Source organism: Taeniopygia guttata, chromosome Z (genome assembly GCF_048771995.1).
Source record: "Taeniopygia guttata chromosome Z, bTaeGut7.mat, whole genome shotgun sequence".
In the NCBI taxonomy this organism is placed as follows: Eukaryota; Metazoa; Chordata; class Aves; order Passeriformes; family Estrildidae; genus Taeniopygia; species Taeniopygia guttata.
Genome location: NC_133063.1, coordinates 70061569 through 70088632, shown reverse-complemented (window position 1 = coordinate 70088632; position 27064 = coordinate 70061569). Strand labels below are relative to the sequence as shown.

General features: G+C 39.0%; 2 protein-coding genes across 8 annotated transcripts in view; both read right to left on the bottom strand.

Moving 5' to 3' along the window:
* KDM4C (lysine demethylase 4C) overlaps positions 1-27064 on the bottom strand; it is a 247931-nt gene that overhangs the window by 122358 nt on the left and 98509 nt on the right. The window contains exon 9 of one of the 7 annotated variants that reach the window (XR_012052986.1): positions 2826-2953. The exons of 5 other annotated variants lie outside the window; for them this stretch is intronic. Coding sequence is in view for 1 of the 2 variants with exons in the window: in XM_072922269.1 (XP_072778370.1) it covers positions 19215-19274 (60 nt within the window). In the remaining variant the exon portion in view is untranslated. Of the gene's footprint in view, positions 1-2825; positions 2954-13553; positions 19275-27064 lie in introns of those variants that run through there. One more of the 7 variants, XM_072922269.1, reaches the window with a different exon arrangement.
* LOC140681791 (uncharacterized) lies at positions 5759-9545 on the bottom strand. Its single transcript, XM_072922270.1, has 2 exons — positions 8350-9545; positions 5759-8223 (listed from the first exon to the last, which is right to left on the bottom strand). The coding sequence occupies exons 1-2, from the start codon at positions 9499-9501 to the stop codon at positions 8128-8130; spliced, it is 1248 nt and encodes a 415-aa protein (XP_072778371.1). The 5' UTR covers positions 9502-9545; the 3' UTR covers positions 5759-8127.

Below are 27064 nucleotides of genomic sequence, written 5' to 3'. Positions count from 1 at the left end.
GCAGCTGATGTTGCCACAGATAAATGTCACAACTTTTGTACTGGAAACAATTATTTTCTATATACAATAGAATTGGTCTGATACTTATTTTTCAAACAAAGACTAGTATGACAATCAGCATACTTGAGAGAATGAAACTCCTTCACAATTCTCACTATTAAATTCTTACTATTGACATCATCAATGATGATGGTTCAGGCCAAATTTGGCAAATTGTCCTGGTTTGGGGCAAATTTGGGAAAGAACCCCCAAAGGGGTTTCCCTAGGAAGCAGATTCAATTGGCCCCTCCCCCAACCGGTCCGGGAAAAATACCTCCTTGGAGTAAAGTGGAAAAAACTGTTTATTAAAAAGAAATAACCTAAACAATATTAAACAATAAAACCACTTGCCGCTCCAAAAGAGAGACAAACTCAGAAAGTCCCCTCCATGACTTGCAGCTCAGCTCACTCAGTCTCTGATCCAGCGCTGGAAACACTGTGGCCCAGGCCCGGCCTGGTAAGCCTCAGGTGCAAGCTGCTGCTGCTCTTCCGGTGTTCAGTCCAGAGCAGGCTTATAAACAGGTCCAAAGAAAAGGAAAAGATCCATAGTCCAGGGAACTTCTTTGCCTCAGCTAGCTAAAACTAGCTAAAAGCAAAGGAGAGCTCAGTCAGGCTGTCTGTCCGTCCACAGACACCACAGTCCAGGAGCAGGAATGTGGAGGAGGGAGTGCAGTTTAGAAAACAAACTCTGAGCTTCTTCTCTCCCTCCTTTGCTCTTGGAACAAGTCTTTAAGGTGCAAAACTTATTATTCAGCATAAACAGAACAGACGATTGGGGATAAAAGCATCATATAGTTAACCCAGGACATACCACCACTACTCTTATTATTTATCCTGCCATATATATACAGCTTGAAAGTAAGCAATTCAACTAAAATGTATTAGTAAGGGCAAACCTTTACAGAATGAATTGTAAGAAAAAAGTTTAAGCAACTTTAGCTAATTAGCAGAAATATATGGAGATATATTTGTGATATGAGAAAATCACCTATGAGAGACACGTGCAGCCAAAAGGATGCTTTCAAACACATGCTATTTGTGAATGGAAAAGAAAATAATTATTTTATAGTTTAAAAAATTTTTTTTTCTCCCATTTTGTACTCTGATTAAAGAAAATATAAAAGAATATACAACAAGCTTCTAGACATAATACATGTAAGTTAAACACACACTTAAGCACATTCTAAAATACATGATGTACCTAAGAAGAGTTTTTATAAAACATTTTTTATATCAACAGGAAGTGAATGACTTGTGGGTCTTCCCAGATTTTCATCATTAGTATTTAATATTAATATTTAACAATGAAAAGCTCTTTAATCAAATAAATTACAGGATTTTAAAAACAAGCATAAAAACATCTGTAGAGAATATCATATTTTCTACAACAGAAAGCTAATAGATGGTTTATTATTTCACCAGTAGTAGAGGAGTAGTATTTCTTAGAAGCATAGTTTTAAGCACAGAAATCTACATCCAGAGTTAAGTCTTGGTTATTTGCATTTTTAATTTTTAGTTCAATGAAGTATATGCACCTTGTAAGATATGAACTGATGTTTTTGTTCACAAAAGCATCTTCTCCACCAAAACTTTAGTTGTTATACTACTTAGTGTGTTAAAATATTTAACATACTAAGCTTGAAATATTCGGAATTTTGCACTACGTATTGGATTTTGTTAATTAAAATGTGATTTTCACTATATCTGAAATCTATTTTGGTTAAAGGTCTTCTGAAATTTTAATTAGAAGAGGAATAATAGTAGTACTTCATTAGACTATTTTTTCCCCCTTCACTTCCATAATCATTTCAGAGAGAAAGCGCTGTGTAATTCACATTGCAATTGCACAATGTAGGTAAACTACACACCTATGGGACATCATGTGGAGGCTAACAGTCACAAGAAACCATGGAAAATTCTCTTCTTTATAAAGAGAGAACGGATTTTTACAAAACAGTTACAAAAGCAACAGATTAGCAGGATGAGGCAAACATTAGGCTGGTAACGTTCTTTACGTTATGTAAGTACACCCTAAAATTATTAAATCAAGGTTTTTTTCCAGCGATACTCCTTCCTAACTGCTTATAATGACTAAAGCTTTCTTCAGAGAACAGCAGCAATGATATATTTATTGGAGACAAACATTTTAAATAATTTAGATTCTTCTTACCAGCTTCAACTATATGCAATCAATTTCATGCACTATATTCCATTCTTGCAATACTTTCAATGAAGTATGTCCAAAAAGGGCCACCATTTGTTGGGATTCAAGAGGCAGGGGTGACCGATTGATGATCAGCAGTCGATTTATCGGGCCCAACATGGTGTTTTTGCAGGACCTCTTAACACTACAATCATGCAAGGACCTTGAACATCGCCTTAGGTGGCAACATCCTGTTCTTGTTTAACCAGTAACATCACAGTTCACCATATGTGGATATCTCTGCCTTTCCTTGACCTGAGTTACAGTTAGCTTAACTCTGCGCTGGTCACCTCCTGCTCCTTTTGTCCTGTGTGTTTCATCTTATATCCTGTTTCCACAACCCGCATCCACAATGCGCTATATCCCACTAACAATACTTTCAACAAAGCATGTTCAAACAATGTAAAAAATGCATTTTGATAGGAAACATTTTACAGGTGCTGTGACTGGAACTGCTTCACGTAGACTGCCTGTAGAAGTGCTTGATAGGCACTGTTTGCTAAGAGGACAGCATTTAATAAATCTTGGTAACAGTAACTGTCCCTTGCTACGGAATCAGACTGTGATATATTTTCACACAAACCTTCTGGCAACTTGTAAGCAGTGTTGTAGAAACCTTTGGTAGCAGTTAGCCATCTGTACAAGCACTGAGAAAGGCAGCTTTCCTTTTTTGGTAAATCACAGACAGTACACTCTTTTCTCTGAGACATCCTGTCATACACAACAAAAATACAAATGCAAAACACCATTCTTTAAGGTCCTTTTTATATAAAAGAAAAAAAATATCATCAATTCATTATTTATATTTATATATGCATAAGCAAATGGTCAGGAATATTTTTGAAGAGTTCTATTAAACAGTGCCTTACAAAATATCTGGGGTTTTTTCTTTATTCCCATTTCTAATTTATTTTATGTTTACACATAATGCCACTTACATGTTCTTAGAAAAAAAAGACTCAGTTTTTATTACGTAGAATTGATTACATCAGCATCAGTTAACATTACAAAAATTGGTCATTTTTTCCCATTCCTTTGTAATCTGGACAACAGAAACAGTGTGACAAGACACAGCTATTAAGCCAATATTTCTTAAATATTCCAACTCACAGTTCTTCTTCCTTTTTATCCTTCAGTGGTACCTTTAATGGCACTACGCTTACCCCTTGAAAGATTGAGTCACTATTAACCTTTTTATTGTGATTCAATTGGTATTTCTAGCTTGAATCCTTCTCCTGTTTTGCTCACATTCACTTCTCCATCTATCCCTGACGTCAATACAACAGAAACTCCCTCCCTAGAGCCTTTATCTCTCTGCTGTGTGTCAACTGCTCTTGCTCCATCCTTCTCTTAGATCTCTGTTCTTTCCTTAGTACCTTTGGACTTCACTTTCTCAGATCCATAAAGTAACAGCTTCTAGCCCATATCTTTATCTGCCTACCAATTCCTGTATTTTAAATTGGAAGTATTCTAAACATGCAAAATTAGGACTTATTTTAGTGAAATTAATCTCCATCTGCAACAGACCAAAATTAACTAATTCTGTAACACCTCCTAAAGTAAGAAAACAGTCTGTGCAACAACATGTGTGGGCATATATATATTTAAATGTATGTATCATTATAAAAAATAACTTGTGCAGTACCTAATACATATACTAGGTCATACATACTACATCAGTTATCTTTTTTGTACAAACATTACACTCATTATCATGGATTTACTAACAGAAGGTTTACTATTATCAAACATAAAAAAGGAATTCACAAATGACCCAAGTACAGCAATTCCAATGAACTGCATTATTCTTAGCTCACTAATTACAGCAAAGGGAGACCTGTAACACATTGTAGGTTAAGAAGATAATGTAACAGGATACCAAGTAAGGAAACATTCCTTCTCTATTTTCAAGAATCAAAAGAAAATCAATAGGATATCAATTTTAAAATTCCATTCTAAACATACCCAGCTGGGGAAAACCACAAATTAGAAATCAACATCTTGCAGATTAAAGGGAAGATACACATCTGGTATGAGTAAATAGGCTGAGGAATAGAAACTTTTTTTTTTTTGTTAGCAATTTATCAGTTAAAATAAACTGTTACTCCATTGGATTACTTAAGGTCATTTTCTGGCAAAATTAGTATGTGTCTCAGAACTAACATCACCAGTTAGTGTGATACAGCAAGTCAAATTATTGTCAGGACTTTCAGAAGGCTTTTTTTAAATTTAGGTTTGGGTTTAACAATAATTGACAGTTCATGGCAATATAACCACATGAGTATATTGAATCTTTTTTCCACACAACTCAAATTTTTAGAGAGGTCCAAGTCCAGTTGCCATGATTAAAAACTATGGTTGCATTTATAGATGGTAAAGTAGAGGGATTAATAATATAGAAAATTAAATACTAAGCTTGGAACTCTTGGACAGTCTTCACTGCTGTGTCCCAAACACAGCACAGAAAATGGAGTAGTGACTTATCCCTATATTTATAAAGTTAAAAATTATTTTTTGAAGTTTAGAAAATATTTTTTCTAAGTATTTTTTTCTAAGTATTTTGATATATTCTAAAACTTCATTTTACATTTTTTCTCAGGTTTCACCTTTTAGCATCCAGTTCATTGTATGAATGGATGCTAAAGCCAGCAAATTAATATTATCAGTGGTAGATCACAATACACGATTTCTGTCTGGGGGAAGAAGAATGCAATGAAATTCCAATCAGGAGAAAAAGTTCTGGCTAAGTGTCATGTAAAGCATGTAAAACTCCATCACGTTCATTAAGTTTCTCCAAAGCATATAATAAATTCTTGCAAAAGTGTGGCTAATTTTTGTCCAGTCTGAGAAGCACAAAATTCATCACACATGTGCATCTTGTAGCTTTTCTAAATGCTGAATGAAACAGCGGGATGAATTAACAAGTGGTCTTAATAAATCAATAATCTCATTGCTTCAACTAGTAAGCATTATTTATAACTGAAATTCACAAATTATAAGTCTAAAAAAAACGAAGACCAAACAGATTTATTCTAGATTCACCATCTACTGAATTTTTTTTTGTCAAAATGACTCTTCCATCAGGTTTAAAGCACCTCATTTGTACTTTTGCTCTGCAAAGCAGAAGAGTATTTAGAAAACCTATATACATTCAAATAAATAATGAAAAAAATGTGTAGTTTTATGCAACTTCCTTCCAGGAATTTCAGAATGCTTTGCAAATACTTGTGTTTCTTCCTCATAACACAGAAGAAACTAGACCAAAGAAAGGGTTATTTATTATGGCCACAAGGCAAGCCATAGTCAGAACTGACACTGGAAGAACATGCACAGTTTTCAATTTCCTGCTTCACATTTAAGTTCCGATTTCTAAACTGAAAAGAGGAAAACATAATCATTTTTTCCTATTCTTAAAGTATTTTTTCCAAGACTCTTCCTACTATTCAAATTCTATTAAAGAGCAAGAAAAGAACAGCAGAAAACTATTAGTGAAAAAGAAATTATGGTGTCCTACCATGTATTTTAAAAGGTAATAAAACAACACAAATATTAAATAATTTGCAGCTATTTACCCCTCAACAAAAGACAGAAAGGAATAAAATTAGCTATGCAATTTTCTAACAAATAATATGTCCTATATAAATAAACTAAATAAGCAAAGAAGCATCGTGATATTAAAAAACCCCAAACACCAAAATTTAAATAAAACAAAACAAACAAAATATCAACAAAAACAAAAATTCACAAATACAATAGAAAACTACACAAAGACACAACAAAAACAAAAATGACACCACAAAACAAAATGAAAACCCAGGGAAAAAACCAACCAAACAAACAGAAAAAAAAACCCAAACCAAACCAACAGCAACAACAAAAAAAATCTTTTATCTCAAACCCTCAAAAAAAAGCGAAAAAGAGGCAAACCTGCCCAGAACAATGCAAAGAAAAAGCACCAATTCTGGAGGAACTTCAAAAGCAAGAGTCTCTGTTAGTGTTAAGTGACAGAAACCATGCAGCTGTGAACAATGCTTTGTTGAAGTTGCTTTGAGACACTGGGCAGAGAGGCTTTGTAGCAAAGGTTGTTGAGGTTTGCGACTATAGGAGAGGAATAACGTAGCACAAAATATCAGTAAGACAGAAACTGCAGAATTCTCTACAGTTTTTTCCCCTAATAAATAAAACCTGCTTGTAAATCCCCTTTTTCCAGTGAAGACACTGACATGCTCTTGCTATAAGGTACCTTGCAGGCCTATGAACTAAACTCCTCAAATGTTACTATCAGGGTAGTAAAGTGGCAAGTTGAGCACAAAAACAGAAACAACATTTAGGAATGAAATTTCCTTACAACAAAACTATTATGGCTACTATCTTGGAACACCAGGTTCAACTATTAAAGCCACTAAAATACATAACTTGCAAAAACAGGAATCAAAGAAGTGGAACCAGAGCATTATGTATTTCACCGACCACAAAGAGAGAAGAGTAACTGAAGCAAACAAAAATTCATTGACTGAAGAATGCATTCAAAATGAGTGAAACTACCCTTAGACATTTTTGGAAGAAATGGAGTATGTTTCTGTTGACTAAAGCTCTCAAACAAAAAAAACAGACTCACTGATGAGAAACAAAGTCTTTTTTAGCAAGCCCTGGGTTATCAACAAATATATCACTGTCTCTAAAGATCCTAGAGAAACATCTGCCAACAGTCATGGAAAATTGAACTCATTCCTAGAAAATATGAGTTTCCAACCAACAAATATGGTAGACAAAAAGAAAAGCTCAATATAAATAGAGATTGCATTCAAATTAAACTCTAATGAAAAAAAAAATTACAGACCATTCACAGCAACAGAATTCCGTTTCACTCAAGAAAAGAAACAAAGGAAAAGTTATACTGACAATTCAGACTTCTCCCTTCCCTCTTTTTGTCACCTTTTTTTTGTCAAATCACTTTTTTTAAAAAATCACTCACCCTGACTTCTTATCATAAAGCTTTCATGAAAATGTTTTTAAATCATTCTGATTATTATTAACTGTCACCAAGCTACCATTGTGTTGCATGCTACCAGGAGGTCTATCACCTTTAACATTAAATCTTTATTGCAAAAGATGTCTTTTAATTTTAAATGAGCTAAGGGAAATTTGTTGTTTTAATGTAAATTTCTGCATGACACAGGACACAATATTTATTAACAGTCAGACAACAGGTTAAAAATGCCTTGTCTCTATGATTTACATTTAGATGGGCATATTGGGGTACTTCTTCAAACAAAATGCACAACTTTCTCAGAGAGAGAGTTTCACCTATGCAATACATACACATTCATATAGCTACACTTATCTATATAAAATATACTTGAGACCAATGACATATAGTGCAACTGCTTTGTTTTACCCTGCAGAGAATATGACTGAAGACCAACTCCTTCACCATTTTGCCTTTGAGAAGAATGAAAATTAGGTTCTACATTCTTTTTCTTCTTTCCGCTGGTCTCCCTTGAAGGAAAAGATCATTCTTCCACCTTTATGGTACCTTTTAATCTAGACATTTTTATGATTGCCTTTTCAGTTGTGTTTTTCAAAACAACTGTTTTCTTTTAACAATTTTATTTAAATGACTGGAGAAAGAAGCCAACATACAGTTTAACAAAAGGAGATTCCAAACACTGTACCCGGGGAGGAAAACCCACATGAAACAACAGCAGCTCAACCAGAAAGGCCCAGGAGGATCACGGGGCAGTGGTGAGTGCCCCAAATCCCTGCCAGGCTCACTGGGGGTGCTGCCAGCGGGGCACGGAGGGATCCTGCCCTCTCCCCTGCCCGTGAGGCACACCTGGAGTGCTGTGCCTGTCTGGGCTCTCCAGCCCACCAGAGATGCGGAGCTACCGGGAAGAGCCCAGGGAAGGGCCACAAACACGGTGAAGGAACAGGAGTGTCTGTCCCGTGAGGGAAAGCTGAGAGAGCTGGGTCGGTTCAGCCTGGAAAATACACAGCAGCACCAGACTCACCACAGCACCTGACAAACGGAGGGGTTTAAGGCCACCGAAAGACTCTGACACGCCGTGGAGCGGAGTCTTTTCCTCGGGGCTGTTTGTCGTGCTTACCAGGCAACAGCCACAGGCTCCTGCACTCGCACGCTCAGCCCGGCCTTCAGCAGGACCCAGCCCTGCCCTGGCAGCGCCCCAGAGCAGCACTGAGGGCTCCCAGCCCCACAGCGGCACTGAGGGCTCCCAGCCCCACAGCGGCACTGAGCGCTCCCAGCCCCACAGGGGCACTGAGGGCTCCCCAGCCCCACAGCGGCACTGAGGGCTCCCAGCCCCACAGGGGCACTGAGCGCTCCCAGCCCCACAGGGGCACTGAGGGCTCCCAGCCCCACAGGGGCACTGAGAGCTCCCAGCCCCACAGTGGCACTGAGGGCTCCCAGCCCCACAGCGGCACTGAGCGCTCCCAGCCCCACAGCGCCACTGAGGGCTCCCAGCCCCACAGCGGCACTGAGCGCTCCCAGCCCCACAGCGGCACTGAGGGCTCCCAGCCCCACAGCGGCACTGAGCGCTCCCAGCCCCACAGCGCCACTGAGGGCTCCCAGCCCCACAGCGGCACTGAGGGCTCCCAGCCCCACAGCGGCACTGAGAGCTCCCAGCCCCACAGCGGCACTGAGCGCTCCCAGCCCCACAGGGGCACTGAGGGCTCCCAGCCCCACAGTGGTACTGAGGGCTCCCAGCCCCACAGCGGCACTGAGGGCTCCCAGCCCCACAGGGGCACTGAGGGCTCCCAGCCCCACAGGGGCACTGAGGGCTCCCAGCCCCACAGCGGCACTGAGCGCTCCCAGCCTCACAGGACCACTGAGGACTCCCAGCCACTTGTCCCGGGCCGCCTCCCGCAGGTACCCTGAGGCCCACAGGCGGGGAGGAGCAGCTCGGAAGGGAGATTCCTCCCGGAATGGGGGCAGCATGCCTGGGGGAACGGAGGGGGAAGCAGGTGTCCAAGGCAGCTGAGGGCGGCTCGGTCACTTTCCAGTAAAGTCTCCTTTTCCTGCAAGGAGACCCGTCAAGAGGCCCCCGTCTCCCCTCCCTGCCCACGCTCGGGGCCTTCTCTGCTGCCCGGCTCCCGGCGCAGGGCAGCGCCGGCAGCGGGCCCGTCTCTGGGCAGCCCATGGCGCGCGGAGCCGCCGAGGCTCTGCCCGACAGCGGCTCCGCCGCGCCGGCCGCCACGAGCGGGGGGCAGCGGGAGGCGGCGGCGGCCGGGCCGTGCCCCATCTGCCTGGGCGACGTGGACAACGCGGCGCACGTGGACACCTGCCTGCACACCTTCTGCTTCGCCTGCATCCGGCAGTGGGCCGCCGTGCACGCCGCCTGCCCGCTCTGCCGGCAGCGCTTCGGCCGCATCCTGCACACGGTCAGGGCGGACGACGACTACCAGGAGTTGGTGCTCGGCCCGCCCGGCTGCCAGCAGAGCCCCGCGGCCGCGCACGGCGAGCTCGGCGCATCCCCGCGCTGGCGCTACCAGCTGCGCCCGCGGCCCCACCGCCGGCCCGCGGCCAGGAGAAGGGGGCGGCCGCCAGGGCACGGAGCGAGAACTCCGAGAGCCTCTGACACCTCTGCCCCATAGGCTGCAGCGCAGAGCTCAGCCCGCCCTGCCGGGGGACCTGCCGTCCTGGGGGCACGGCTTTCGGCCCTCATGCGCCCGGCGTGAACATCAGAGGCTTTCCGGAGAGCGCCTCTCTCACAGCGCCTTCGTATACTGCACGTGAATGCACGAATTCGATGGAGGTGTTATTTTATCTCTGTCTCTCTTTTTCATTACTATTATTATTATTCCTAATAGTATTGTTATTTTTTAAATTATTAAAGTGTTCTTATCTCAATCCAAAAGGTTTATTATTTTTTTCCCCAATACTCCTCCTCAGTAAGGAGAGGGTGATAAATGGGTGAATGGATCTCAGTTCCTGGCTGGTGTTCCCCAGCTGGAAGAACCTCAGCTTTCAGTGGTGCTGGAAAATCATTTGCTTTGTGGACACTAAACAAAGATTCAGAAGCTTTTCAGAGCATGATTCTCTCAAAACCAAATGAAGCCACTTCAAGCAATGCTTTCTAACAGTGCCTTGTTAGTGTAGGAAAACAAAAGGGGAGAATGCCTGGAACGTGCTGTGAACTTCTTTATATAAATGCTGCAACAGAGCCTCTTTCACTTGAACTGCGAAGCCTTCCCCCTCCAAGCACCAGAGCATCGCTGCCTGTAGCAGTGGGGAACAAACCGACACTGACTCCCTTTATGCATCCGAAGGAGATCACTTTATTGTAAAAATCGGCCTCTTTTCATACCTTCAGTCTCTACCTGCCGTGACTGAAACCGAACCAAGACTGAACAGAACAGGAAGAAGGCACCCATTGGCTGGCTCAGCTGCTGTGCTCCTACCACACGTCCTAGCATCCAATCAGCTTCCTGGCCGTAGGCTGTGCGCGCGTTTCTCCAGCCAATCACAACCTGACTTGCAGCCGTCACTCAGCTGCCCTCTCCGCGCTGCCCCTCAGCGCTCGGTGGGCTCCAAGGGCCGGCGGGCGGCTGCGCCTCTTCATAGCGCTGCTGTGAGCGTGAGCATTAACCACGTCTGCACCTCTAACCCCTTTCCTACAGCTGCCAGAATGCCTGACCTGAGGCAAAGCCAGGCCCATGGACACAGGCCACGCTGACAACCCTCTCCCTCCTGGTGCCTCCACACCCAAATGGATTCGGTCATCCCCTTCTGAGCCCTCTGACCCTTGTCTGACGCTTCTGTACAGCAGCAGCTCAACTCCTCCAGCCCGAACCTGGCTGAAATGCAGGAGAGGGCTCGGTTCAGGCTTCACAAAAGGTTCTGTTATGAATAAATTTGATGTCTAGCCCTTTGTCTGTGTATCTCCTCACAGTTCAGAAGTTCACTTGTTCATGTATTTGTTAGTTCCACCCTTATGTATTTGCCCCTATACCCAGTTTACACCCCCAGTTAACTCCCCGAGTTTCTGTACCCCTCCCTGCCGCTGACACCTTTGTTAAAATCCTTTGTAAAAGACACTCTACCTGTTTGTTCCTCTGTTTCTAGTAGTTTGAAGCCCTTTCTGTCCCTTACACTGCATCGGGCAGTTCAGAAGCTGCTCCCAGGAAGCTGCTCCCAGGGAAGACTTCCTGTGTCCCAGAGGGCCTAGCGTCTACTGTATATTAATCACTGGACCTCAACATAAACCAGAATGGACCCAGACAACGAGCCAAGAGCAGAGACTGCACAATGACCTACACCTACATGCAGGGGAAGTTTCAGAGAACCAGAGAGGGCCCCCAGCATTTCGGAAGCCGATTGTTGTAAGCAAAGAGCCAGAGCGAGATAAACCCCCCAGACCAACGAGCTACAGCACAGTCTTTTAACGTATCCTGCAAGGGCGAAGACTCTGATCCTGCCTTAACTCACAGGCTCGTCTACTCCTCTGAGACGTTGACTCACCAGCGGCATGAGACCCCGAGGCGCCACCCCCACAGGCTATCCTTTTAATTAAGGCCTTATCAAGAAAGGAGCACAAGGTCTCCTGGCCCGTTTATTTACGCCAGTTCTGCTGGGGACCATCTGCTGACCTGCACACCTTGGCTTGGCGTTTTTTGCAGAGCAAAGCTCCAAGCATCCCAGGACTTCAGGAACTGCCCAAGAAGCAGACTGGCGTGCAAGCAAAGCATATCTGTGCCCGGGGCCAAAATATCAGTTTCCCACCCCTCGCTACCTCTGAGTCTTACTGGGCCCATCCTAGTCCCCCATTTTGCAAACCCTTCCTCGGATACACCAGCACCATATTTGAGTATTTCCACAAGCTGTACAATCCCCTTTTGCTGTGCTGGAGCTGCCCCACAGCCTATTATCCCACATCCCACATGTGTCCCCAGCCCAGCTGGCAGACTTCCCACAGCCAGTGAGGCCTCTGTGCTACATTCCTGTGGGTTCCATCTCTACTTGGCAGGGAAGGACCTGGGTGTCCTGGGGAGATCAACATACAAATGACACTGGTGATGTGCCCTGTGGCCAAAAGGCAAAGAGGCTCCTAGGGGCACTGGGAGTGCTGCCAGCAGGATAGAGAGAGATCCTAACTGCTCCCTTGGTCCAACCCGGAGTGCTGTACCCAGCTCTGGACCCTCCTCCCCAGGAGAGATGAGGAGCTACTGGAGAGAGCCCAGGCAAAGGCCACAAATACGCTAAAGGAACTGAAGTCTGTCCCCTTTGAGGAAAATCTGAGAGAGCTTCAATGGTTCAGCCTGGAGAGGAAAAGGTACGTGGGGATCTCATCACTGTTTGTAAACACCAGATGCAGTCAGTAAAGAAGAGGGAGCTTCACTCCTCTTGGAGGAGCCCAGTGGCAGAATGGGAGGCAATGTATACAGAGTGAAATGCACTGCATTTCATTAAATTCCATTTAAGCATGAGATGAAAATTTTTCACTGTGACAATGGACTTGGACTGGGCAATTGTGGTATTTTGGCCTTCAGTACCCTGAAAAAAACAGAAGCACAAGGTAATCTTCCCTCTACCACCTCCCTAGGTACTCAGTGCTGCAGAAATAACGTGTCAAAATAAGGCAAGACCATCTACTGGACTCTTTACATTTCCAACACCTGTGATGAAGTAATGACTGATTACCTTCTATAAAATACGGATGAAGAATGCACTGAAACACAGAATAAAGCCAAATTACAGGTCCTGAATGGCAAGCTAAATGTACAAATAAAGGTCCTGACACAAGATGATGACCATCATTCCTCTTAACTCAGATAATTTACTATGCCCTAAGATTGGGAAAATGAACATTACTTCACTGTACTGCACTTAAGTTTTTCAGAGAACAGTAAAAACAAAACACAGCAGCAACATCAGATAAATCAATTTAACTTGTTTAAATATACACCAGCCTATAAAAGTGAATGAGAGGCAGAGCAAACTAAGTATCAGCAAGTGCTACAATACCTAAGAATGCATATAAAAAACTGCTATAAGGAGCTCAATGGGGGGCGTGCAGGTTCATCATTACGTAAGAAACTGAAAACCATTTATTAGGGTACCAGAATTCCTTGCCATGTTTTTGGTGTAATTTATTTTATTAAACCAATCTATAACAGGAATTGTCTCAAAACATTATTCTTTGTGTTACTAATATAGCTAATATCTTCAAATACCAGTATAACCTGGAATAAAAACAGTGACTTGTCATTAGCCAATTCAAAGGTAGGCTAGATGGTGAAATTACTGATCCAAGAAGTATCTTGTAGCATTAAACACTGCACTGACAATAAAAAGTACAAATCAAACTTTTTCTGATTTTATTCTGAGATTCATGTTCATCTGCATTAGGTAGGACTAATACAGAACAGGAAAGAAGTACAGAATGGGAAATACAGGAAATACAGAACAAAAGATGTTCAATATTTCAGAGCATTATTATCCTATAGCACAGGGCACAAAAACTATTTTAGAACCAAAACCTGTGTTAATCTATGTAAAAGAAGAGATGACCACATACATCCATGGTCTTTCTCCCACACTCCTACATCCATGCACATCCTCCAGCCATTCTCCAGATCTGGGAAGGTACTTGACCAGAGATACTTGTGGTTGCAAACCACAAAAGTATCATCATTTCCTTGGCTAGGGGACTGCACATGTTTATTCCAGTTTATATACATTGAAACCACCACAACTCCTTGGTGGAAGTTGGGAACATACGTGTTCAGAGATTTTTGTCTTCATCAGCCAATAGTTAGGAATCACTCTTGACATGCCAAGTGTTCTTCCACTATACTTTAGTATTTTTAAATCAGCATACAATTAAATTAGCTGACAAACTTTTCAAAAATACTTTCTTCTTATGGGTAAAAGCCTATATAAATGGACAAAGAAAGGTTACAGACTTCTCTAGAAGGAGTTAAAATGCAGTGAGGACTTGCCAAAAATGCTGATCTTCTGTAGCATATAGATTCAAAAGGCATCACATGACAAAGTTACAACAACTTTACTCTTGCTGAACAGTATGCTTAGTTTAAGCTCTTTTCCTTTTTTTATTAACCAGAACACAACAAAGAATATGTGTAATTTTATCATTATTCCTTTTGGGTGGCTGTAAAAGATAAAAGGATCGTTTGAGGTCTATATGCCTTCTTTCAATAATTACTTTCTAAAGTAATCAGAATTGCCATCAGCCAATTGTTCCTTATGTTTTGACAAAAGATCAGGATTTTGCTTATGAGAGTGACAGTATGGTGTGCTGCTTATTCAATTTTCCTGCCAAATTAATAGGAGATATTTTCCCACAACACTGCAAGAAGATAAAGAACTTCTCTAGTCATAAGGTCTAGTAAAAGCAATGAAGCTTCTACAGGAAAAAACAAAAATTTGGCTAGCTTCCTGTGCGTTAGGTCCCCCCCCCCAAACTGAAATAAATAGTTCATTAAGAGTAACTGATTTTTTTAAGACAGGTGATCAGATTTACCTCTTCATAACTCGCTTACTTAGAATATTAAACATCAATATTTTTTAGTAAGGATTTTGAAAGAGTGTGCAAAAAGCTGCCAGAAAGTAAAAATGTGTTCCAAAGTTCAAGATCCTTAAGAATATTTTATTCAGATAGACACAAGACAACATTATGCCTGGATTTCACATTACTGAGATTCTTACTTAAAAATTACAAAATGCATTCTTTTACTGATTTTTAGTCCATTTAAAAATAATTTTATCCCACATTAAATAAATGAAAGAGCAATTTAAATTTAAAGTCCTTAACAACTTCACGGAAATATCTTGTTTGCATTTCATGCACAGTATTGCTATATATACCTTCCCTTCGAGAAGCCTCTACAGGAGACTTGATTTGGCAGGGACAGAACTGATAAGACAGAACTGACAGTCCTGTATGATATCCCAGTTGCTTTTTAATCTGTGAAAAGTCTACTAGCCACAAAGAACATGACGAAAGAGTGGAAGAGATTTCTCCATCAACCCTGTATTAGCTTCCACCTGTTCCATACATTTCTACAAAATGTTCTATGTCCACTTGCAGCAAGCCTGAAATCTATCATTAAACAAGCTTGTATCAATTCTATAGGTTAGCAGGCAGTGAAGACAAATATTACATAATTCAACCTCATTCTAACAAATTGTATTTTGTACTTCTGGTTTAAACAAATACCACATCAAAAAAAAAAAAAAAAAAAAAAAAGGGAAATAAAACAAACAATGTCAACAGCAGTACCTTTCCATAAGGAAATGCAAAAGTCATTTTTCCTGGCTGTTTGTCACAGTAAACTGAGAAGGGAAAATGAGATTCAAAAGAAGAGTAAAAAGGATCAATAACAAATAGTATTGACTATTGACTAATTCTACATTAAATACAATTTATATAGATTCAGTATTGCAAAACCCAAATAATGCTATCAAATCTGCTCTTAAAGACTTGCAATTAGGAAGTTTTCTACGCAACCATGTAATTAAACCATTTCTATCACGGAACTACGTCAACACAGTACTTAAATTAAAGCAGAATAATCAGAATTTGTTACACATTTCCATCATTTCACTAGATCTTTTCCTTGCTTGCTGCATGTCTAAAATTAAAGAACTCAATTAAAGAAAACAATAGTTTACATTCTGTAATAGTTTTAATTAAGAATTGCAACTTGAGAAATACAATTTAGTTCAACTTCCATGAAGTGTCCAAATTTCCAGGTATTTCCATTCCACTTTGAAAAATTCATGAAGGAAGGGAAATCCTCAATTGCAAAGCCTAAAACAGAAGCTCTGCCATCTTGATGTTCAATTGTGCATAAAATAAAATGGTGCTTCCTTGCATTTACATGAATTTGGGAAATACAAGTCTATGTTCTGATTTGCAGAAGCTTTCTCTCCTAGTTCAGATCTGGCATTCGAACATGAATACACTTTATATTGCCCTCATTGAATCACCACTGCCATTTCATTCTCGCAAAAGCTGTAATTATGTCCTTGTGGTTTTTGGCAAAAGTGAAGACTGATGTTAAGTAACATATCCTGATTAGTAGGGCCAACAGGAGAAGAAATTAGACTATAGAAAGCATAGAACTGCATTTGCAAACATTTTCAATAAAGGATGGAAATGACCACAGAATTTTTATTTTTCTCCTAAGTTTAGTCCCTTATTTCCTGTTAAACATATGTAAGTCCAAATCCCAGAAAATACCATTTAGAAGTTTTGTGTTCAGCAGGGTCTCTGAACACTTAATGGGGTTAGTTTTTTTTTTATACTGCATGTGATAAGACCAAATTAGATCATTAAATTTTAACATTCCATGGAGGAATGATAACGGCTTTCTGATGATGTCAGAATACTTTGTATACAACTTCTGCATTTACTTTTCCAGTGTGATCAGCATCTTATTTTATTGCGCAGATGTCACTCCACCAAATTATTATCAGATTGTTCCATCTCTAAGTAGATAATTCTATGCCATATGTTTTGTAGGAATTAAGATTCTTGCACTGGTACGTACCATATTGCTCTCTCTTACTAAATACAGTTAGAGAATTAATGCTTAATAGACACATGCAGTGAACACTAAACCTGCCGCTGGGAAGGACGTGACACAGAAAAGGGGAATATCACTTCATGTTCTTTTCAGCTATAACCAACCTATTGGAAAAGAACTAGCAATTTAAAATCAAGACTTGTACATCATGAAATTCGATCAGGGAAGATAGAAGGACTTGGAATTACTGCATTTTCATTCATTGATAAATTGCCTCCATCTTCTGATAAAATACAAAGATTCTTCATCTTCTACTGACTGAGGATGGAAACTAAGGATGCACCATGCCTTGCAGAATCAAAAGTTTTGTGAACATAGGTATCTTAAGGGGTAAGTAAAACAGGGCAAGAGAGTCACAAATAGAAGAAGAATTAAGTTAAACCAAAAATAATTATTGCTGCCTGGGTCAGGAACACTGCAATCATACAAATTAATCACAAGTGTGTGTGAAGTGTTTGTGCTACAGGACAAAAATGTAGTTAAAGCTGACCTTTCTAAAACTAGATGCCCATCTTCCTGAAATCATTTTTCTCTGAAACATTTACTCAGCAAATAATATACCTGCTACCCTTTATGCTAAAAAGACAAAATGACCCCTTTCAATTTCTTCACTATTGCAGACATCTACAGAAGGCACAGAGGTGGATTTATTGTATGCTCTGTCGTCTTCTCCAAGGACAACATTCCTATGGAAAATGTCAACTCCAGTAAAACAGAGAGCTAGAAAAACCTTACTAAAAGTTCACATTCTTCATACAGTATCAAGTTAAATGAAACATCATCCAACAAAGGCGTGCAATTACCACAGGAATTCCCACAAATAAGCTCTTTGGTTTCGTACCTATCAAATGAGATCTGGATTGTGAGGTTCATTTCCTTCTAATGTTTATTTCTTTCAGGCTGATTATGGAGGTAATTGGAAAAAAAAAAAAAAAAAAAAAAAAAAAAAAAAAAAAGATACCAAGCAGTATATTTCAACTACAAAAAGCTATCTATTTTTCCTATTTTTTTTAGGCACAGGTTTTAACCAGGTTGAAATTTTATTGATGCTCCATTTATGGGAATCTTAACAAGCAGAATTGAATTGCTATGTCAAGCAAGTGGTACCAGTCACCAAATGAAAGCAGAATCAAGATGTCTATTTCTACTGCACAGAAGTAAACACTTTTATTGTATATCCCTTCTTGGCCTCATGCTTTTGAACTCAGCATTAACCTCTAGAAAAAAAAAATGCCTAATTAATTCCTATTATATGGGTTTTCAGTTCTGATTAATATCCATAGAATTACATGCATGGCCTCCATATGTCTTTTTCCTCATTTGACCTACCCAGCTACCCACCCTAATATTAAGAAGAGAAAAAAAAAATTGTTATCATATTCTAAACTGTTTTTAAAGACCCCAGTCTGGAAGTTCACTTCCACTAAGCATGAAAATTTAATTGTGATGCTACCTTAAATATATTCATAGATTGCCTAAGTGTTTTTCATATTTGTACTGGGATTAAAATACTTGCAAGGGTCATGTTTCTAAACCCACCACGTCTGCAACATAGCTACAGGACTTGGTTACTTACAACGCAAGTACATTTTGGTGTCCTGGATCCAGCCTATATGGAGAAAATCAGAAAGCTAAAATGCATTTATAAATAAAATTGTAGCTTGTGTTTCGATCCAGCTTCTGTACCTTTGTCGTCTCTCTGTGTGCTAACTGTGCCCTTTTCAATAAAAGGGTGTTTTCTTCTACTTGCTTTCAAATAAGACTCCTTCCTGTAACTTTTTGAATTAACTTTTTGGCACACAAATGTTCAGAATTTTATAGTCTTTCAGGTGACTTTTACTGTGGTCTTCTACAATGGTAGTGACAGTACTATATCACTGCTACAACAAAAAAAAAATTGTTACTCATAGTATCTGCAACTCCATTTCTTTTATTGAATAACATCCTGTATTCATACAGTCATCAGCTACATAGACCCAGATTTGGTCATTTCTAAGAGATGAAGTCCCAGCTGCCACAAGAGGTCCATCTTTTCACATCACTGAACCAACAAATGAAATTTAAGCATTGACACTCTGCTGGCTTGCATACCTCTGCCAGAAGCTGTGCCACATCACTCTCCTGTCACAACAGTATCACTTAGGACCAATGCAACATTTTCCTCCACATTTGAGAGGAGACACCAAGGGGATAAGATAACAGGTTTGCTTAACTGAGAAAGACACCTCACTGCCATGGTTTCAGCATTTTAAAACAGTGGTAATTAATTTCTTCATCAGACAATATAAGACAACATCAGATAATATAAGAATAATTTTTAAATATCCATGATGCTAACAACAAAAAATTCCAATAAGGCAGTCCCATTACCACCACTCCACACTTTTGTAGGTCCAGTTTTCACTCATAGCTTGAATACTTGTCCTCGAGGCTTCATACCTTTGCAGCTGATTTCGTCTGCATCCTGTTACTCAAAAAATTTGTTCAAGTACAATTTTTAGATTTCTGGGAAACATAAGTTGCTCCACACTTGGAAAATTTGCATATGTTTTACACTTAAATAAAATGAGAACAGGCAAAATAATCTATATCAATCTTCTCTGCTTCAGCTAAAAAAACTCCTTCCCTGAAGTAACCTGAAAGTTCATGACTCCCACAGCCTGCCAGCCAAAAGAGGAAATAAAACTTAAACCCGTAACTGAGCTCTAACATAACTAGCAGCCTGTCTGCAGGCACTTGTTTCAAGATCTGTGACCAGTAATTCATGCAGCTTTTCACAGTTATTTTAAATGAAAGGTTTTAATCTTAAAGGAACAAATAACTGAATGAAAAACAATGTTTAAACAATGAAACACTGTCCATGGATATCTGTTTTGCACAAGTCTAGGCCAGATGCCTAAGATCATGTGTGCAGTCTCAATCTCTTTATCTGCCTGTTCTTCTGCAAATTATTCTCATTTTCCTGACAATACTACTTTTCTAATCATTTCAATTGTCTGAATTAATGTCTCCAAGCCATTGCATGAAAATACATCATTATGAGCTAGGCTTGGAATGAATGTTTTCTCAATTAAGAATGTGTGCATTGTTTCTTATCCTGACAAGTGGGAGATTCAGTTACTTCACATAACAATAGCCTCCTCCTAGCTTCGTTAACATACTTGCTATTGAATTACAGTATCTCATATGCAGCAGCACAGTCATGTGGACCATAAAATGGTGCCTTGCTACTCTGCATGTTTTGCACTCCTCAGTTAGCATAAACTAAAGCCATCCTTCCAAGCCATACACTCTGTTTAAACACTACAAAATACTGGCAAAAAAAGAGAGGTAAAGTTATCAACATAAAATATTTGTTTGATTTCCTACATATTAAAAAAAATCATATATTCCACTAATCCAATTAGACATGGCAACATTAATGGACACTCTTATAGTTTGCTAATTAACAAGGATTAGGGAAAATACGATATAACCTGTCATGCTTTACTGCTCCCAGTTTAAGACTTCTAACAACAACAAAAACAAACAAAACAAAGCTAAACCAAAACAACAACAACAAAATCACCCTGTACTCCCTCACCCCTATCTTCACTTTGGAAGACTAATGTCCTTTTAGCACCTTTTGCTTAGATTACATCTATATAACTGTATCCAGTTTCCTCTCTTTAAGAAAAATGTAAATAAGAAAGAGGGAGTTCAGCAGAGGTTCAAGGCAGTCAGAAAAAAGAGCATGAGAAAACCGAGTGAGATGAGCACATTTAGCATGGAGAATGTTTCAGGGGGAAACCAACAGCACCCCTCTGCTCCTTGAGAGCTTACCAAGAGAAGAGATTAAGAGTGGTGGATGACAAAAGGGTGAGAGACAGCGGCCATTTATTCAAATATAAGTGGGTAGAGACAGGAAGTGACAAAAATTTTTCTCCATGAGGACAGACTTGAATCAGTGGAACCAGGGCCCTGAATTATTCTTTAATCCTATGAAACACACAAAACAGCTGACAACTTCATTTGTATCTTTACATAGCAGGCTTATAAACATACACTGAAAATGGTAATTTCCACAAGGTTTAAAAGCCAGTAAATTTTCTTCATCAGTGATAACAGAAGGTAAATTTTGAAATTCTTTAGTTATGGCACACATTAACTTTTATAAATGATACTAGTTAGCAAAAGAAGACAAATTAAAAGAGATTGGTTGTATTATGACGTAAAATGCAAGAATGATTGTTTAACAAATGCATAAGCTTAAAGAGTAGCATATTCTCAGAGGAAGAAGTGGGAGATACTTTTTCCATGATACTGATAAAGGGTCAAATCACAAAAAGCAAAAGAAACCCCAAGAAAACTCAGCGGGCCTAGTAAGAATACTTCATTTGATGCCTTACTATCAAGACTGAGGGTTTCTCCTCAACTAATTTAAAACCTATCAATTCTGAACATCAGGAAATTTCAACATTTAAATGCAGTGGTCAACATGCATTCAGTATAGTTACAATGATCTAGAGTGCAAACACATGATTTTCCTGGTTATGTACAATTTTAATGTAATCATAAATTGGTTAGAGTTTTAGTAGTCATTTAGTCTAATACTTTGGACTCAAATAGAAACTTCAGTCATATATTAGAGGCAGGCTTTCTTTTGATAAAGTAGTTATCGCTGATATATTTAAGATTTCTTATTGTTCATTATACTTCATTATACTCAGAGCAATGCAGTCCACTGCTACTTAAAAACTAACATTTTAAGAAAAAACAGACTGTCTAAAGAAAAGAGCTATCATTAATAGCATACAGATTCCATAAAGTGACTCATTATGTGGAACTTCTAATAGAATTGTATCCCTGTTCTCACAGGCCTTAGTCTAGCATAGGACTTCTATCAGCATGACTGAACTGAAGCAAACCATTTTAACCGCAGCTGCAAATGCACACCAAGAACAATGTTTTGAATGCGTTCTTCAGCTTCTGGGAATGACACAAGAGTTGTTTGTTTCCATCAGGTGAACCATCAAGTTTGTTTTAACTGCAAATGAGATCAAGAACCAGGAACTGTATGTGTAGAAAACAATAAAAAGCTGACCTTTTCTCCAACTATAATCTTTGTACATAGCACTTACTTTTTCTTCAGATTCACAAAGTTCTTTGAATGAGTTTCTCAAGAATAAACAACTATAATAAATCAAGATTTCTCTCATCTAAAAATTCTAACAATGGTATCCTTCAAAAAAGCAAAGAGTCTTTTGTCTGGGCATTTGTTGTCTACAGACAGACATGTTTAATGTGGCCATAGAAGACTCCCTTAAACAACATTTAGAAGCAAAATATACTGAAACATAGCTTTAACATTTTTCCCATGTGACCTCAATAACAACAGTTTTATGTACAGCATTCATAAGGTTTTTTAAGTGCATAGGGATTTTGAAAGTCAAACTAAATAGACTTGAAAAAGAGAGTAGTAATTACAAAGCAAAGCATACAAGGGGAAAGAAACAGTACATACATATTACTGTTCTTTCCCTCACCACTAACTCTGAAGGCAGCTTTACAATAATTTTTTAAGTTTATGTTACAAAAGCTGTTGCCTAAGACTGCAATTAATATGAAAACACTTATTGTTTTCATTAACCAGATTTTTTTATAATATAAACCAGAAACTTCATTGTGACTATACAGGAAAAGAAGGTACAATGGCAACTTATGTTAACATACCTCCCAGAATGAGCACAGGTTAAAAAGAATTAAAAAAAAAAAAAAGGGGGGAAAGAACACTAGTTTAAAACCACCACAGCTATCCACAGTTAGGACAAGTAATTTCATTTCCCAGGCATGTTAAAATTACAGAAATTCACTACCACTTAAATTTAAGTACACATGTGCTAGCACAGACTAAGATTAACTTAGTTTTGCAGTTTGACATGTGCTACAAGCCAATATTCATGCAATTTAATGCCCTCAATACCTCACACTTCAGTGCAGAACAAGTCAGTCCATAAAGCAAACTGTTTTTCCCAGAGAATATGCTGTACCTTAATAATCAGCTATGGTATCCAGAGAATTGTGTTATACTGCATTTGTCCCTAAGAACAGAAAGGCATATCTTGAATTCCCAGCATAATAAAGCCAAAGCCAAAAGTAGCATAGATGTAATGTCACATTTTTAAATATAAATGTGACAGGCATTTAAGGAAAGACAGATTCCAAAATGAAATATAGCAAGGGGATTAGCAAAACCACTATGATTCAAATAACAGTGAATTCTCCAAGGGTTCAAGCTTATCTGAGTCTCAGCAGCAGCATAACAAGCAAAAGTCCAAATCACAGATGCAGGGATTTTAAAGCACTACAGCAACACATATATACCACTAAATAAATCATTATCATGAAAATGTAATTTTGTAACAACAATTCTGGATGATGAACCTTTGCTTGAAGACTAAAAGCAAAATAAAAGCAGAAACTGAAAATGGTCTAAATAGTATAAATCACCGCATTGTGTGCCTATGGCACCATGGTATTGGCAGGGGGATAACTGCAGGAGCAGCATTCATGGAGAGAGGCCTGAGGTTCCCCAGTGCTGGACATAACCCATTCCGGCCAGCCCTGTGGACCAGCCCTGAGGCATGACTGAGCCCTTCAGCCAAGGTGAAGAAGATTCACAAAAAACATGCCTAACAAAGGGAAAAGCTAGGAGGAGGAGGGAACACAAAGTAGAGTGAGAAATGGCAAGGGAACACAAAGGTCAGAGAACAAGGGAAAGAGGTCTCCATGGCAGAGCAGGTACTTGCCCAGCAGCCTGTGGAGAGTTCATACCAAAGCAGCTGGAAGCCTAAAACAACTGTGACCTTTGGGCAAAGCCCATGCAGAAGCAGAGGAAAAGTGAGAGAAGGCAGAAATGGCACAGAGGAAATTCCTGTACACTAAGCATACACTCTTTCCTCCCCCATAACCTTCAGGAAAGCAAAGGGGGAAAGGGTTAAGGAAGGAAACGTGAAGTTCAACCTCAGAGGAGGAGGAAGAAAGATATTGTTTTAAAGTTTACCCAAAAAAAAATAAGCAAATGTATTTTAATTGGCAACAAATTAAATTACTTTTCCACAAGTTGAGTCCCCAACAGTAGATGGTAAGTGAGCAAGCAGATGGGTGGGTGTTTATCCTTCAGCCAAGGCTAATTCATGACAGTGGGGTGAGTTGACAACAGGAAAATAAATTATACAACGATAAATGCACTGCACTATTTTCCCTCAGACCTAATAATATTATGAAGAACTGATTTCTTTTGTGGGGGAAAAAAAACCTGATTTATTTTGTGGGGAAAAATATTTGTGTTAAAATTCTTAGTAAGACACACAATATTAAAATTCGCAAGAAACTGGAAAAAATTTCCAAGATTATAACTGACAGTTTACTATTTTATTCTGCAAAAAGTGGAGCAGTTTTCTGGGGGTTTGTTTCAAAACTATATTGATTTATGTGATGTATATTATTATGATACTACATTTAATGCAGACAAAATATTCTAGGCAGAAAGCTGTGCTTCATTGATAAAAAAGTAGAAAAATCTGACAGCTGACTCAAGGCAGAAGGATTTATCCTGGATAATTTCAGTTTTAATCCACAAATTGAATCTCTTGTTATATGGTCAAATTAATATTGCTGGGGAAATCTGGTCATTTCCACTATCTGTTTTTAACATTATTATTGTTCCATTATGAAATGTTTTGCCCCTCTGTTATCTCTTCTTTGGTCATTCAGATTCTTTCCTTTAAACTTGTAAAATACCTAAATCTTAAATGGACTTACCTTTTGTTATTCTTGAGAGTCAATCAGTTCGGCCCTACTGTAATTTTTCACAATTACAATCACTTACACATTCTGTGTAAGAAGTTACAATCCTCTTGTAAGAAGTTACAATATCAATGTTCATTTTGCTTTTTGTTTCCATAAGATCAGTAGTTTTCTGATGATCATTCAATTTGTCATAACTCTACAAGTTCTCCTCTCCCAAAAGATAGCTTTTCATTAGGCAAAGCACAGGGCTTTTACAGTTTCTCACTTTATGGAGTGCTATAAAAAGGAATTATTTTTCTTAAACATAATAGAAAACTTGTTCAACAGAAATCAGCTCACACCTTTTTTCCAAGGCTGTCTCACTTGACTCTTCAACTATCTCCTTATCCAATTAAGCACTGTTGACAAGAGCACTGCTGAAAGCTACGAAAGAAGCCGTATCAAATCTTCCTTGGCAACCATGACATAGGCCACTGAAGGATTATCACTGGGCTCCCAACAGCTATGCAGAAAACCCATGCTGGTTTTGCACCAACATTTTATTAGAAGAATTTTCATAGTCTTATTACTACCAGCCTATACCTACCCAGAAGTCACAGCAACGTAAGCTACAACATAGGCAGATTTCTATTGTATGAACTTTGCCCATGGCAGATTTAGAAAAAGCAAAAAAGCAAAGTTGCCAAGAGCTTTCAGCACCTTGCATATGCTGCAGCTCTCACTGTTCCTGCCAGCTGTACAGCTGAACCAGTGATAACGCTGGCTGGAAATTTTAGAGTAAACAGACATGACTCCAAAGGGATAATACGAAATGAGCTGCTGGCGAAATAGTAAGATAATTTTTTTTAAAAAAGAAAACCTAATAAGCTGAATGAAAAGCAAAAAGAGCAGAAATAGTTTTGTAGTAATATCTATGAGGAAATTCCTGAATGCACTAGGTAGCATACCATGCTCCTAAACAACTACGTGCCAAGCAGCTTTCACACATGTGCTTTCAAAGCATTATAAATAAAGAGTAAGTGCCAAAGTCATTATCCTCCTTTCCCTGAGCTAAAGAGTATCAGGCACATGCAGCTACTGTTCATGCTAATCATCACTGCTGTAAGACAGAACAGCAAAGAAACAGACCTGCTTGGTGTTTCTGCCTAATACTTTCTCCCTAAGAGTAATTAAGCTAATAAAATGTAGTATGCAACAAGCCTTTAGCACCTACCAATCATACTTTGCAATAGCCTTCCTGAACAGTGGGAAATTATATAATTTTATATCTTGTAATTCATAAATAGAACATTCCACTCATGTTAGTCCGGATGAACAAGTACCATCAGTACAAACAGATTTTTGTACATTTGGCCATGACAAACACAAACAGATGGGAATCAGTTTTCTAGCTACTACATAGAAAAAAAGAACATATGTAGGTTTCTTAAAACACAGTAAAGAAAGTTTTTAATCACTGTTGGCATTTGCTGTGCACCAGTCTTTCTTCCAAGAATCAGGGTTAGAAAATGCACTATAACACATAATTTTCATAGACCAATTTGTTTGGTCTTCCAACAACAGTGAAAGCCAAGCTGGATTCTCAGCAAGTGTTGAACAGTTTTAAAGACCATGAAAGTCTGAGTATGGAAGAAAGAAGCCGAGTACACAGCCAATCACATTTTGTAAAGCACACACATACATACTCTTAGGAACCAGAAAATAACACTAAACACCACCTGAAAAAAGGCTTTAGCATGGAAATCGGAGATAATACACATAGTATAACAAAACAGGAATGTTATACTAGTGCAAAAAAATTCTTAATAGCCAGATTCTACACTAATATCAATTCCTTTTTTGAAAGGTGTCTTTAAAGATAAAGATATTAAGCCATATGTCTCTGTGACAATCTGGCTGAAAAAAATGTTTGTGATGACAAACAAGTTAATTTTTCTCAATCCTTTCATAACATCAAAACAGAACAGTTTTAGGCATATGTATTCCATGGCATTTCACAAAAGAATCATGAAAGTCATAGAATAGCAATCTTTAGACTCAATGTAAATTTCTGTGTTGAGAAATTAAATTTGAAACACAGAATTAAAGGAGAGAAGAACTAGAAATCTGAGGATTTCTCACAGCAGAATCTTAGGTATTTTTTGCCATATCCAATATTACTTAAGCAAAAATTAAGAAATAACCTTAAGAAGTGAAGGACACCAAATTGAGCTGAAACTCCCAATTTACTTTTTTCAGTTAAGAAGAGAGTTTTAATATACTTGGTAACAGATAGGCACTCTCTCCTCAAAAATTGCTGAGTTAAAGAGAAAGAACTAAAACCACAACTTGCTACTCAACAAAGGAAAGTTTTTAAGATTGTTTTAAACTATGTGGAATTTAAAGATGGGAATTAATCCTGTTTACTAAAAGAAGGCTGTTCTACAATATATGAGGTATACTTAGCCTTTTCATAACAATATT

Bases quoted from the DNA above. Each gene is read 5' to 3' on its own strand.
- LOC140681791 (XM_072922270.1), bottom strand. From the start codon at position 9,501: ATGGGGCACGGCCCGGCCGCCGCCGCCTCCCGCTGCCCCCCGCTCGTG. The intron at 8,224-8,349 runs GTAAGCACGACA...TGTATTTTCCAG, and splicing joins GAGCCTGTGGCTGTTGCCTG to GCTGAACCGACCCAGCTCTC.